General features: G+C 39.0%; 1 protein-coding gene across 1 annotated transcript; it reads right to left on the bottom strand.

Moving 5' to 3' along the window:
- Positions 1 to 14,856: 14,856 nt before the first annotated feature.
- Positions 14,857 to 15,714, bottom strand: LOC116039671 (zona pellucida sperm-binding protein 3-like). Its single transcript, XM_031284624.2, has 2 exons — positions 15,129 to 15,714; positions 14,857 to 15,043 (listed from the first exon to the last, which is right to left on the bottom strand). Exons 1-2 carry the CDS (start codon positions 15,609 to 15,611, stop codon positions 14,885 to 14,887), a joined length of 642 nt encoding a protein of 213 aa, XP_031140484.1. The 5' UTR covers positions 15,612 to 15,714; the 3' UTR covers positions 14,857 to 14,884.
- Positions 15,715 to 15,966: the final 252 nt, after the last annotated feature.

Here is a 15,966-nt window from a genome sequence, read left to right as displayed (position 1 = left end):
TTAAACTTTGGACACAGCCCAGCTAGCTATTCCCCCTCTCTTTATGCTAAGCTTAATTTAATTTAAAAAGTGAATTGCCTGCTAGCCCTGACTTCATATTTAATGTTTTTAGCTGTACAATACTTTACCACATTACTGTTTAAATTAAACAATGCTTCACTGCTCCACAGTTTTTCAATACAGCTGGACATTTCTGATTAAGTCTTAATAATCAATAACCTTAATCAATTATAACTGATGTAAACATGTATTTGAGTGAGATTAAAACAACCCATATGCAGTAAGCACTACTCAATTGTAGGAGCAGCATTAATTGTAAGTAGTTATTTCCATTTGATGCTGTACAAAGTTATCCCTGACAATCTACCAGTCACCTGTCAGTCACTTTGATTATAATCACAGTACCGAACAGAATACTCCAATTTTTAAATCTGATGATCATACTCTTGTCTCAAACTACAGAATTATAGCTATACTTCCAGCAATGTCAAAGTTGCTTGAAAAAGCCCTACATAACCAATTAAGTTCTTACCTTGAAACTAACAACTGGCTCAGTGACTGTCAACACGGTTTTCGAGCGAAGAGATCAACCATGTCGGCATTACTACTCTTCACTGAACAATTACGTGCCTCTCTTAACAAAGGTCACATCACTGGAGCTATTTTTATTGATTTTCGTAAAGCCTTCGACACAGTGAACCATCAGATCTTGCTTAACAAACTTCACTCATTTAAATTGTCTTTATCTGTGATAGAAATGCTTTCTTTCTACCTGACGAACAGGCTGCAAGCTGTCAAAATAAATCATACAATATCCCAACCATTAATCTGTAATATGGGCATCCCACAAGGCAGCATTCTTGGACCCTTACTTTTTCTTTTATACATCAATGTTCTCCCTCAAGTGTGTAATCATTCAAAATGCTTAATGTATGCTGATGATACTGTGATTTTTCTCTCTGACTCAAATCCTGATGTCATAAACTCAAAGTTATCATCTGATCTTCAGTTCCTATATGACTGGTTGAAAAAGAACCACTTGACCATCAATGTAAAGAAAACTGAATGTATGTATTTCCGCTCACCCAGAAAAAGTCTTTCTTTTACTGATTCTGTTACCTTTGCAAACCAAGATCTTGTCGTCACAAAGACTTACAAATATCTTGGTGTGCTACTTGACTCACACCTTACATATCGGGAACACGTTTCTAACTTAACAAAAGTTGAATCAGAAACTTTATGTGTATAACAAGATCAGATCATATCTTTCCTTTTCTGTTTCTGAAACCTACCTACATGCAATTGTGTTTTCTACAATGTCCTACTGTCTTCCTATTTGGTCTCTTACCACTAAGGAAATTACTGAACCAATAGCACGACTATACAATCGAGCTCTTAAGATCCACAGTAATCTTCCAAAGTGGTCTCACCATTGCATCGCACTTGCATGCTCAAACGCTCTGACTTACCAGAACTACATTAACAGCCACGCTATTGCATTTTATTTTCAGATTCAAAATGGCACCTCACCAGCACTTGCTGCACTTCTCCCAACACACAATATGAGACCAGTACACCTCACTAGGTCAGTCTCACAGGCATTCATTCCAGTTCCCTCATACAAAAACAACTATGGCCAGAAATCCTTTTTAATAGAAGTATGACCATACACCAAAATTTGGAATGACATTCCCCATCACATATTTCAAAAAGGCACACAAACTATTTCTTCTCAACAGTTACACTTGCACACATTGATTGTTCATGTATTGTCCAAGTCTTGTTTGCACTGTCTATATTATTGTTTTTCATTGTCTGTATCTGGCTCGCCCATACTAATGTCCTGTACCTATATTTTTCTCCTCATGTGCTGTAACTGTATTGTTGTTTTAGCTGTCAGTATCTGTCTAGTCCATGCAAAGGTCCTGTACAAATGTTTCTGTCCTTATGTACTGTAAGTTGTGTTTAATGTTTTATGTTTCTGCAGAACAGGAACCTGCTGGAAACCAGTTTTTAAACTGAGTCAGGCCCGTTTATTTTGTAACTTAATGTTACTTTTAACTTTCCTGTATAATAAATGAAAGAAAGAAAGAAAGAACACAAATCTCCATTGGGGCTGTAAAACCTCTAATTAGCATGTTTTGTGAAAGAAGTGTTTCTTTCTGTCTTTCTGGGATCAGTTCACAGACAGACACACACAGACACACACACACACACACACACACACACACACACACACACACACAGGCTGTCCTGATGGGTTAAGTGTGAGGCTTGTGAGTCTGGTCAGGTTTTATCCCACAGTAAGCTGATCGTCAGGGGTCTGTCTGTTGTTTGGGCAGATGGTGAAGGGGGATGAGGAGGGTATGGTGCTGCGGGAGTGTGAGACCACAGTAAAAGACATGGATGAGTGATGAATAATGACTCAATAGTATCCCTAAGCCAGCAGTATCCCAGTTATTGAATCCATAAATCACAGCAAAGTAATACAGTTGACACAATTATCAGAAATACTGACTACAGGTTTTTCAAGTTTATAAAGAGATGTGTTGAAATGAAGGGAAAAACCACTCAGCAATATTAATCAATGACGCAAATATCATTGTATTAAAAATGAAAAATGCATAGGTATTTTTGCTTCTCCAAAAAGCAGCTTTTTCCTGATGAAATACTTTCTGAGCTTTTTATAAAACCTTGTTATTGTAAATGTGTTTTTCTCCTGATTGAAACGCAAAAGAGTGCTTACAGGGCTGCAATGACAATGTGTCACACAAGGTGTGAACAAAATAATCATTAATACCTGTCAAAGGTGAAGCTGAAGAGTAAACACCTGCGGTGACTAGCATATGCAAGATGCTGGAAAGTTTCAACCAACAGAAAGGATTCGCTGTTGATTTAATTTACAGTATCAGGAACATTCATATAATACATCTTATATAACTGTCCTGTGACTTCAACTATAGTATAAATGTCTTATAATAAGAATTATCTACAAAGAAAAAATAACTAAGTTGTGTCATAATAAATTGCCTTCTTTCAAAGTAAATCCACATTACAGGAACAGAGCCAATAAATCCTGAATGGGATGGATGTACTTCAGTCTGTGGGGACTTGGCTGGAAACCAGAGGGTTGCCAGTTCAAGTCCTCACACGGACCAAGTACAGAGCTGGAGAGGTGCCAGTTTGCCTTCTGTGCACTGCCAAGGTGCCCTTGAGCAAGGCAACAAACCCCCAACTGCTAGCTTTGCTATGGCATCTCTCCATGAATAATGCATGTGTATAGGTTGTGTTTGTGCATGTGTTTTTGGACCTATGCTATGTGTGTGTGTAAATAGCAAACAACAGTGTGAACAAATGTAGTATAAGTATACCTTGATCTTCTTCTTCCTTCTTCTAATAAACAAACGACTCATGCGATGGTTCCAAATTTTTTCACCGGAGATATTTTTACACATAGGAAAAGCACAGGTGTAAATAATAAAATGAATGATGGCTGAATTCCATTTAGCTACTTCTGTTACTGGTATTGTAAATCAAGACAAGGTAAATAGTCCGCTGGGAAAAAGCGATCTGCCACCTCCATGGTTTAGGTTTGGTTACGTTTAGGAAAAGATCGTGATCATTGTCAAAGGCCTCGTATACTTAAACTAGTTCTTAAGTATTATAATACTATAAAGTATTTATGCCTGTATTGCAAGGTCACATTTAAAGGTAGGGTGGAGGGGTACTTAAGCTGAGCTTATGTCGTGACCATTCAAACCAAACTGGCACCCTGGTGGTGAGGTGGTATCGAAAGGGTGTGAGAACCAGTGTCACAAATGATTTGTCAGTGTGTCATGTTGTGTCAAATATAGACATTATTCATTGCCAGGAATGGGAAGAAAACAGCTTCAGTCAAGGGCTTCTTTCTAATACTTAAAGCCGCCAGTTCTGACCACCACTCACATCATTGCCAAGAGGGCCTGATTGTCCACTTGTTTGGTTGCTGACTTGTATGGTCGGAAATGTGTGTCAAGCTGCCCCTCATGATGCATTATTAATGAGTAATATTATATAACTAATTGTGGCTGATAGCCCAGTCTATACTTCACTGCCAGATCTTTGATGGACACCCTCACATAATCACAGTGCATGGACTATAAGGTCAGTTTCAATCACTTTACAGAGTTCAAGTGATTCCATATGAAGAGCAGCTGAGGTGCTGTTTTGATCCTGTACTAAACAGCATGTCTTCTTGTCCTGTCTGAAAAAACACCAGCGAGTAAGTCTGCTTCTTTCTTGCATTGCTTGTTAAGTTGATGCTGTTAGAAGGGCTTCTAGCCTCCTCTCACCAGTACTGGTCATCACTGAAAGCACCCTAATGCTTCTTCTCATTAGCCTGTCAGCCAATAGTAGTGATACTACCCTCACTGGCAATGACTGTGATAAGAGTGCAATTTCCTCTAATGTGTCTGTCACACATTAACCCTACGTCAAACAGAGGCTCTTCTGACTCCATCTTTTACATCGAGCCTTTGTGCACTTCCAGAAAGCTTTTAAACTGCTGCAGATGCTGGCAGCACAACATACATTAGGGTTTGCCCAACCCTTTGCAGATGCAGATCATGTCCTTTAGGCAGTTTACAGCAGTTCTTTGGGTATTGTGATATGATATAAAGCTGCTTGGCTTTCGAGCTCTACCAAGTCTAAGTAAAATATCAAGTGAAATATACACCTGTATAGACCTTTGCTCAACAATCACAAGAAACAATTCACAATTGACAGTTTTTTTCTAAAAAAGGATCAACATCAATGTACCAGAACTAGGCATATCGGTTTGTTTTTTTTAGTCCATGCATTCTTCTTAGTCAAAACCTGGTTATCTGTACTCCAATGAGAAGGTGAAGATGAATTGGTACTGTACTTCCTGCTTTGTTTTCCCTGCCATGTACTAACTCTTCTTGTTGTACAACCCCTTTTCCCACCATTCCCATCACCTGACCATCCCCAGCCACCTGCTCACCTGTTCCCCATTTCCCTCATTAATCTTGCAGTATATTCACCGAGACATTTCCACTTTATCTTTGCCAGATTGTCTAGTTTGCATCTGACCTAGCTTTCCAACCTTTTTTCTGCCTACCTGAGCCATAGATTGCTGATTTTCTGCATAACCCCTTTAACTTAACCTGTCTGCCTGTAAGTCATGCTTTTGGGTTTAAGCTTGCTGTTTTCTTTATAGTACTGAGTAAGTAGGCTGTCAGGATACTAGATTTATTTTATTTGTTTTTCTATTCATTTGTATTTATTTTTTATTTTATTTGTATTGCTTGTTCTTTTTACTGTTTTTGGGTCTTTTTTTAGCAATTTTACTCTTGTGAAGCACTTTTGTGAAAGGTGCTATAATAAATTAACTTCTTCTTCTTCTTCTTCTTCTTATTATTATTATTATTATTATTATTATTATTATTATTATTATTAATAATAATAATAATAATAATAATAATAATATTATAGATTTGGAAGGTAACAACTGTAGATGTGTGACATCCTAAATAAATATGTGGAGCTGCATATTAAATTTGGAACTTCCTAAATTTATGACTTAACTTCTGAGAGTAATAGGTTCTCTTCCAAAATGACATTTTTTGGTAGATAAAGACACTATTCAATTTTGCAATATCCTGGGTTTTTTTCAAAGGTATTGAGAAATGTCTTTTCATTTAGTTTGAAGGACCTGCTGGTAAGGGAAAGTATTTGGAAGGATGAGCTTTGGGAAAATGTTTCTATGGAAATACATTGGTATGTAATCATAGTACTGCTCTGCTACTGTTGTGGAAGAAATGGTTTGACCTAAAGTCTCCAGGAAGCAGGAAATTAATGTGATTGATAGAGATAAAACTGCACTGGCCAACTAGTGCCAGCAAATTATATCATAATGATGCACATGTTCATATTCCAAGAAAGGACCATCACATACACAATACACAAATTATTTTTCACTTTCGTTAACACTACGAGAGCAGCTTGTGCTGACGGCTGCTGACAGACATCTAAAGGCAAAAGTGATTATAGCTGTTCTGAATGCTCACATGTGAAGGCAGGATGAAAAGTCTGTCCTTAAAGAGAACAAAGGGGTTGGTGGATGGATTATGAATCATTGGCTCCATGAAGGTGGCAGTGATTGTCAGATAGTATGTTTCGAAAAGATGCTGCTGTCCCATTAGAGACATGAAACAACTGTATTTGTAGTCAAACAAATAAAACAAGGCTGATTCAGCCCTAGTCCACCATTACATCAGGAACTCAGTATATAAAAAGATTTTGTAGATTGAAAATATTGCATTCTGACATGAATAAATGGTGATTGTGGATACAGATGTCCAGTTACCCTGCTCAGTGATCAGCTCTGTTTTGTATAGAAATCATTGGTGTAATGGAACCGTATACAATATCAGGAAGTTTGCTCCCATATCCTTAAACTGGGACTATAGCAGACCACCAACAAAGTCATCAATCAGCAATCAAACATTGCTTCTCTCTGAGCCAGCAGACACACAGGCCACACATTGATCCGCTGTCATTGAAGTCAGCAAGTCATATTTATGTTTACTTCTCTTTCCTGTCATTTATGACGTGCCTGTATGATTTGTAATGTGTTAAAATTTAAACATGTTACAGTAATGGCTAATGACTGATGGGAGTGATTAAGTACGTTGGTGAATCGAGCCAATTCTGCACTCCATTAAAACATCGCTCATCTTTTCCATGTCTTGGGACTTCCACAGATAGAGGGAATTAATGGCTATAATGGCCAGGGTGGAGTCTGCTGCACCAGAATTTATGTCCAGCATGTTGACCCAGGCAGCAAACACTTACTGCATTTTCACATTATGCAAAATGGGTGGCAGCAAATTTCCTAGAAACCTTTTGCTGCAAATAAGCTAGACACGGGTGAGCTGGACCTAATGCATTTATAGTTTAATTGGCCCTGACATTTTATTGTATTTCCTTCCCACTTTGCTAATTCCCCAGGGAGCTCTGGCCCCGGCTGGTGCCTCATTGGCGAAACTTGAGCTCAATCAAGACGATAGACTCCTACAATAAGGACCTCCTGATTGTGCCATGTCAGAGATTCTGCCTCTAAGTCGACTTTCTGAGTGGGGGAGATAGCTTCAGAAAGTCCAATATGTCCTCCAGAAATGTTTATTACGTTTGACAGGGCCACCACTAATCATGCCGTGGGGTGATGTTGCAGTAACTGATAGCCAGGCCAATGGAAGTTAGAGCTGATTTTACCGCTGCTAGGACGTTTCTTCAGTAGTTGTATGTCTAGACTTAATCAATGTTCTCTGTATGCATGCCTGCAGACAACCAACTGGATATATTTAGTGTAGATATTAATATTCTACAGAGGCATGTACTGACCTTACACTCATAATTAAAGTGACTTTCTGACTGTTTTATCTGCCACTGAGGTTAATAAAGGCCACTACTGAGAATCTTTGGAATGTGACTATTAATAATATGCTGCCAAATGTCACCATGTCATCCTCAATGAACCTTCCCCTCAACCTCCATCACAGCCCCCAGAGCTCCAATCCCCCACAATCATGGCCGTACCCACCATTTGGGTCACCGAGGTCCAGACCTCTGCATTTGTTCCAAGGTGTGTATAATACAAGTTGTGAAATAATTGCCAAAAATAACTTTACCTTGGTGCGGTTAAGATATTGTACAATGCCAAGATTGCAGACTTGCTCATCTGATAGCAGTAATTGTTTATGGTGGGTGGATGGGTGGTGAAGTGGATGATCTTGCCATTTGTTACTACAAATACTTTACTCAACACAGTAGTTCTTTGATTATGTCAACAGTGGACAGGTTGAATACGTTGAGACACGTGAGTAGTGAATACAAGGGGTGAGAGAGAACAAAGAGTCGAGGACAGAGAGAGAAATCAACAGAAATAATGTAATGTTGAAGGCAGAGAGACAAGAGGATATGAGAGAGAGGGAGCAGGTTATGGAAAGCGGAGAGACACAGAAAGGGAGGCTGAGAGAAATAGCACAAACATATTAAAATGCACATATTTAGATCAGGGAAATCAACATTTTTCAATCCAGCAGGATGTGCACCGACACAGCTCACCTATTTGCCCAATCAACTATGACAAACCCCATACAGGACTCAACCGAGCGTACTGACTTGTCTAGCTTTCTACTTCCCCTTAAGTTGCAAAACATACTTTAAAACTTTGGGGGAAGCTGAACAACCAAAATACTACATGCAGCTGGTGAAGAATGAGTCAGATGTTTGCTGGTGATGGTCCAGTCCCTGCCAAAATGTGAATATTTCCATTGCCCTGCAGCAACGCATACAAGGCTGGTGCACAAGAGGCAGCATGTTGGAAATGTATTCCAAGCATGTATTACTCAACACTGATGTGCAAAGTATTGCAAATGTTACACCATTCAGACTGCAACGGCATTAGTGGTGTAAAAAATGTTCCATTTTATTACTTCATTGGTGTGCTTCGGTGGTGAGAAAATACTGAACCTCTGCTTGACTAAGAAATCTGGCAACATAGCTTCTGCAATGACACACTGGAGTTTCTATACCAATGCAGATGTCTTTAGAAAACCCATCTGAATCTATAAGTCAGTCGCTAAGATATCTGTATTTAACCAGAGAAACTGTTAAGAGTGTCAGGAGATAGGAATGGAATAATGTGATGAGGATGTGGGGGAGACATTTAGCTCTCCACTCATCTGAACTTTGACTGAACTCCTATTGGGAAAGAGAAAGAGCGAGGGATTACAAACAGTGCAGAGGCTTTGTTAACTATCATAACTGTTCTCCGACAGGAAACAATTGAGGCGAAAAAACAGACAGAGAGTTGGTGAACTATGACAACAGCATGATTCAGAGCAGTGAGGGTGCAACCATGCCAGTCGATTCAGAAATCAACCCTCTGCAGACTCACAAATGTCTAGAGTACGGTTAACAAAGAAATTCATAAAGTGTGTAATGTTGCTCTGTGAGTCACTGTCTGTGGGTGTGCAGTGATAGCAGATCACAAACAGCTTGAGGTACAAAAATAACCCCCCGCTCACCAGTCCTACAACCTCCCAACCTCCCTCCTTCCTACCCTCCAATACAACCAACAGTGACGTAGAACATATGTAACGTAGCGTAGCGTAGTTGCATACGTAAACTTACAAAAATAAGTCAACATTGACTTTTGGTTTCACTCAGGCACACAGGGCTCTTCTGGGTGAAAGTCCTGTGTTTGTTTGACCCATCCATCTACCCGGCCTCCTCCCACCACAGATTTTCTCGCTCTTTATACTACATCACTTGACCTTCTTCTTTGCTCCTGTCATAATTACTACAGTTACTAGAGGTCGCGGCCACTATAAACGTATATATGGGTTGTAATAAGCTGCATGTAGAAACAACCTATGGGGTGAATTGTATTATTGGATTAAAAAAAACATGATGGACTATGGACAGAAGCAGTAGTTATCTTCACTCGAGCTTCTGCACAAGAAAGTCGCATGAGGACACTATTTTCTGAACATAGCCATACTGAGAAATACAGAGAGAGTTGTGTGGAGCTGATGTCTTAATTAGCTTTGTAGCAACTCATTTGGCAATGGATTGAATGTAATGGACGTCCATTAATATAAAAAAAAGTTACGCATTAAAGCTTTAAGATTTAGATCATTGAGGAAATAGCCTTTTCTGCCAACGGTCAGCCGTCGGGTTGGTGTGTCAGGGCCTTAACAGAAGATATGTTGATATTTTGTGTCTAGATGTAGATATAGAATTATATAGACATATAAATAGTACTATACATCGCCTCTCTGGTTGTTTTATTACCTATGAAAAGCACATGAATGAACACCAGCATGGTGATTATGTTCTCAACTCGAGGAGAGTACATATGGCTTGCACCTGAATGTGTGTGGAATATATTACAGGGTGACCAGACATCCCATTTTTCACCAGAACACAGTGTCCTGATTCATATCTGATATATTCTGCATATGTCCTGATTTCAGCTGCCAATCCTCCAAAAATACAAGAGCAGTATTAAGAGCACTATTTTTAAATGTATCCCACACAGCCCCACCCACATATGGAACAACCACTGCATAGAAATCATAACAGAATTATGAGCTTGTAAATCTGTCACTCTTCTTACCTTGTTGTGTGGGTTGCCATGACAATGAGGCAGCTGTAAGTGTTGCCTCATCCATCACATCCATCATCATCACCTACAGCAGTTGTTCCTGTCAGTTATCAACTGGTGTAACACCAGTCAACAATCTTTAACATCCTTTAACATCAGTTAAAGATTGTTGTTTTAATAAAGAACTCCATCAAATGTACCTGTTTCTCCACAGTAACTAGCCACAAATGCATACACTCTTCTTAAATGTTTACATGCTTTAACATAAAAGGAACTGTGATTTAGTTACTAGATTACAAAAGATTGGATTTCTTGGTTACTGTACTAGCAAAATTGGATCAGGAACATTGGAATTCGGAAGTATACTTAAAGGGTAACTACCGTTTTTTTCAACCTATTTTCCTATGTTTTTATGTCTAAGTGACTGATGATAACAACAATCTTTGACATTGGTCCAGTAATAAGCAAGATCGCTGCAGTCGGCAGCGGTGAAATAAGCTACAATCTAAGTTAATAGGGCAATTGTCCAGCTTATATTTATTATTATTATATTATTATATATCATTATTATATAATTGATATATTAATATTCTAAGTGTCTGACAACATTATAGAAAGGATCCCTTCAGAGATAGACCTTTAAAACCTCTTTGAGACCTTTCTGTTTAACCAGAAACAGCTCTGAAGTCGCTAGCACTAAACCCACCAGACTCCATTTAAAAAAGCAAGACTTTTAGGGTGTATAGAGCCAACATATTCTCACATGTAAATCTATGTGTTTATTTCAACCAAAACTAGTGAGTTGGTTGGTAGATGGTTGGAAAAGTAGAAAGATGACCCAAAATGGCTTTTCATAGTTTTATTTTGTTTCTGTCGACTATGAATGAAGTGTATTTTACGATGCTAAAATTACTGTTTACATGGAGTCTGGAGGTTTAACGAACGTAACTTTGCGGATGTTTTTATGTTTAAAAAAAGGATCTTAGTCTTTAACAGAAAGGTCAACCTCCTTAGAAATCCTTTCCATAATGTTGTCAGACACTTAGAATATTAATCTGAGCCTGTCAGTGGACAATTGCTCTATTACATTGTATCTTGTTTCGCCGCTGGTGACTGGTTAAGGTGTGTGGCTGATTACACGTGCTAAATCATGTTCACCTTTACTCAAACTACAATCAATTGCATGAACTTCAAACTTTGACCTTTTAAACTGTAAATATTATAACTCTTACATTTTAAACGCTTTATCCAATTTACCTATCAATGTCTAAATGAAATTTAGTCAGGGCTACACAATGATACTGTCTGACATCAGAGCAGCTAATGGAAAAATGGAAAAATCCTGCCCCAGGAAATCATGGATGTTACGATGTTTGCCCAACAACCTTAATCTCAGCAGATCAATGCACTAATGAGTACAGATGACTAATAAAGGCACCGTCTATCTACATAGCTTGTAATGATTTAAAGCCTTGACAGATGCAAAATGATGGTAAACTTCCAAACCAATCAATATTCCAGGCTGAAATGCATGTCCAATACACAGATGGCACATTAGAATATGTCTAATCCTACAATACACGTAAATACATGTGCAAGCGCACACACACGTGGATAGTGTTAGCAAACATTGGTAGATTGGTACGCAATGCTAAATGGATCAAGTCACAACGTCACAGTTCTGGCTACATTGATATATTGACAGATAATATTGTGTAAACAATCAACCTTGTTATTGCATTAAGTGTAGTGTTCTATTACAGAAACATTTTCTAACTTACCTCTAATCGTATCTAGCCACACATACAGTTTGGGTTTTATTTGCCTAGATTTGAATGCACCTGCTGCTGAGATTTAAGCCACAGCAATACAAAAGGAGGTGAATGACATATTGTTTGTGATGCTCAAAGCATAAAAAAAGACGTTTTAAAAAACACAATACTGTTTCTTTTCAGAAGCGATGTCCCAGTTATTACTGTTGAGTTTTTCAAGCGTCACTTTTTGATGCTTTGAGCACCACAAACAAAGCTGCATTTCCCACATTGTGGGGTGAATGTGTAAATTGTGTAAAAAGCTTTTTTTTTGTCTAAAAAACTTACAGGTTTTGGTATAATTGATGACCCAACAGAAATGTTAATATGACATATTGACAACATATTGGTGTGGCTGAATAACCCAATGGAAATAATATAAATAACAAATACTGGGTCAAAATAACCATTTTTTATGTGATTGGTGACCCAGTGGTTTTTATGCTCATGTGTACTGGGTCGGTGCTAGATCGACCCAATTAATTGTGGGTAAAATTGACCCAGTATTTTTTAGGGCTGTGTATTGAAGAATCTGGCGATACGATACGTATCACAATACATGGGTCACGATTCAATATATTGCAATATATTTCGATACTGTGCGTAAGGCGATATATTAGGATTTTTTTAAAGTATAATTTTTGAAAAACTAATATTTAAAAAAAGACATGATGTGCATAAAAGTCAAAGAGGTTTATTTTAGGTAAACAATTCAGTACACAGAAAATCAAACTGCCAGTTTGGGATTGTGGTTCACAGGTTCTTAGTGAGCTAATGTTTTTATGCTAAAGTAGGCCAAAGTTCAGCCATAGCTACATTATTAGCTTCTAGCAAAAAGTCAGGCACTGCTAGGCACTGCTAGGCGAGGAAACTAGTGGTGCGTCTCAGCATAGCCATCTAGCGGTAGAGGGTTTAAACACAACATAAACATGAACCACTGTCTTACATGAATATTTTTGCACATAAACTAAAAAAAAAAAAAAAAAAAAAAATCGATAGTGTTTTTAAAAATTGATACAGTATTGTAAAATAAAATACTCAATTATATTGAATTTTCCTCACACCTCTAGTATTTTTTAGTGTGTATGTGCTTCTGTGGTGACATGATACAAAAATAGCCACATACATAGTGTACTGTATGTCTGGCAGGCTTTTTTGTGGAATCTGAAAAGAGCCGAGACACCAGAAAATAAGGGCGGGTCCAGAGCCACATGTGCTGCTGTGAACAAGCCTCTCCAGCAGTGATGTCGAGGGGGGATGAAGACCCATGGGTGAGATGATAGAGGCAGCACACATACACACTCAACAGCTGTTGCTATACACGTTGCTTAACACGCTGAAATACATGTTGATATGATCATAAAGTCAAAATCTGACCTGTTGTTCGTGTTTAAAATCAATATGGAAAGCTAAAGCACACAGTGAACCACAATGCTGATGAGCGATGTAATTGTGAGGTCACTGGAAGAAGTTGCAGCTACAAAAACAGTCAGATGACAGCAAAGCTTTCCAATATTATGATTGAGGCAAAAGTGATATTCTGAGCAGTGCTAGCATGAAACAAAACAGCTGCTCGATGATTCACAGTATAGGGTTTCCAAGAAAAACTCACATGCAGCACAAACAAAGTAAAACTATGTTTGTCGTGACACGTTTTGTCAACATGGGCTTCACAGCAGGAATGAGATTTTCCAGAAATTATGAAATGGTTTGATAAGGTCTGAACTCCTACAACGATAAATCTTCAGCATGCAGAAAGCAGGGGAAGTTCCAGGAAGAATTGAGGAGGATAAATAAAGGATAAATTACAATCACAGCTTGGCCCACTTCGAACAAAAAGCACTATTGTTATCATTCATTCCTGCTGGATCTTAGCATTTACTGTCCTCAGGAGGGAAATGGATTTCCACTCAGGTCTGAAGCCAGGACTTACTGTGGGATTGTCCACACATACAGCTGATAGTCATCATGTCTGGACAAGCATCAGTGTAACAGATGAGAAACAGAAAAGAGGTCATTGTTTAAACTCAGCATTCTGGCTTACTATGGCACGCACTTCAGACAGACATTTAAATCTTCAGCAGTCCTTTTTTATGTGATATCATTTGCCAAGTGATGAGTGAAAGCAGTTTTTGTATAAAAAGGTTTTTCAATCGTTTAAAATCCACTAGTAGGTGTCCATAGAGCATGCACACTAACGTCCCTCTCCAGCCGAGCCAGTGGAAAGCATACATGCCTGATACTTCTGCTGGTCCAGCCAGCTGACTTCCTGTGTCATTCATTTCAAACAATCCAAATTATTTCTGACATGTTTAGCATCTTGGGGAAGTTTGGGATGTTCACTTAAAGAACACGCCGACTTATTGGGACTTTAGCTTATTCACCGTATCCCCCAGAGTTAGATAAGTCCATACATACCCTTCTCATCTTCGTGCGTGTTGTGACTCTGTCCAACGGTTCCACCGGTAGCTTAGCCTAGCACGGATCCTGAAGGTAATCGGTTCCAACTAGCCTACTGCTCCCAATAAGGGACAACATAACGCCAACATGTTCCTATGTTGTGATTTGTATAGTCACAGCGTGTACATAATAACAAGGTCACGTGAGACACAGCCATTTTCTAACCGTATATAAACTGGGAACTATATTCTCAGAAAGGCGAAGCATTGCTGATCTGCTCGGGGCTTCTCAGGTGCTGCAAAGTATATCACTCCGCCCAAGTAGCCCACGTGCATATCTTACCATTTTCTGTGATCCCTCAGATTCTATGACCAAATGAGGAAGTTCAGTTTTGTGTCTCTTTAGGACCCAGGTAAAGGTAGGACCAGCGTGTTAAGAGAAAACATTTATTTTTACTTTATTATACACATAAAAGGTTGTTTTTTTTTTCACAGTGAATTTAAGTGGTTCTTTGCAGGCTGAGCGATCTTATAATTTTGTTCGGGTAGTGGCACTCCACTCCAATGACAGCACTGTGACTCCTTATGATGGGACTTCTGCCAGACACTTTGGGGTTGTAGACCAGTGTAAAAGCATAAATGAAGACATTCTCTGTCACCTAAGAAAAAGAACAACTGATTGACATTACGTATAAATGTATAATATAATAACAGCAATGCAATTTATGAATAAAAACCTCATACCACTAGTCTGCTACCACAGGCGTGCAGCTCACTTTCAAAGACCAGCACATTAGACAAGATGTCAACTTCAGTGGCTGAACAATGACCAAGTGTGATTTCCTCTGGCTTTATCAGCTTGCCGAGGCCCAGCAGGTCCTGGCTCACTTCAACTTGGATCCTATTTTCCCCACACCTCACAGCAACACGGTTGGTCGTCACCGGCTGCCGCAGTTCAAACTTGACAGGGGGCTTTTTCACCAAATCCACAGGATCTTCTGGAAACTTCCAGGAGTGCGGTTTGAGTACTGACTGAATGTGCTTTGCACGAAAGCTGCGAGCTCGTTGAGTAGACTTCCTGGAGTGCTCCCTTTCAGGTTCTGCTGCTGGCGAGACTTCCACCTCGACTTCCCAGTAGGTTGGCTCACCCATACTGAGGAATCGAGCGTCACTAAGCCTGACAGACCCAAGCACAAAGCCAAACACAATAAGCTGCCTGGACCCCATTGTTGCAAAAACAGAGTTTTCTATGCAGCTTTCTCAAGCATGACCACTGAAACAGACAGAGAGTGACTTTTCCCTCTGCTTAATTAGCTGGATCGCTTTGCACATGTGTGGATCTCACAGCTGCACGTCCCTCACTAATTGGAGACAGGAGGCACCAATTAGTCACAAAGTATGAGGAGTAGAGACGTAAAATAAAAATAAGATAATTCAAAACTTTGACAATAATGATGATAAATGAATGAAGCGGTAAAAGTGCATGTATTCAAGTACTGTTGACATATTGACATTTGTGTACAGAATATGTATTTTGTGCTACTTTGTACTTCTACTCCACTACAAAATAGTATAGGAAAAT

The sequence above is a fragment of the Sander lucioperca genome, chromosome 5, assembly GCF_008315115.2.
Source record: "Sander lucioperca isolate FBNREF2018 chromosome 5, SLUC_FBN_1.2, whole genome shotgun sequence".
In the NCBI taxonomy this organism is placed as follows: domain Eukaryota; kingdom Metazoa; phylum Chordata; class Actinopteri; order Perciformes; family Percidae; genus Sander; species Sander lucioperca.
The sequence above is the reverse complement of the archived record's forward strand: the minus strand, read 5'-3'. Positions and strand labels throughout refer to the sequence as shown.

Excerpts from the sequence above, each read along its gene's own strand:
- LOC116039671 (XM_031284624.2), bottom strand. The coding sequence starts at position 15,611 with ATGGGGTCCAGGCAGCTTATTGTGTTTGGCTTTGTGCTTGGGTCTGTC. Across the intron at positions 15,044-15,128 it reads CCTGTGGTAGCAGACTAGTG|GTGACAGAGAATGTCTTCAT; the intron begins GTATGAGGTTTT and ends TCTTTTTCTTAG.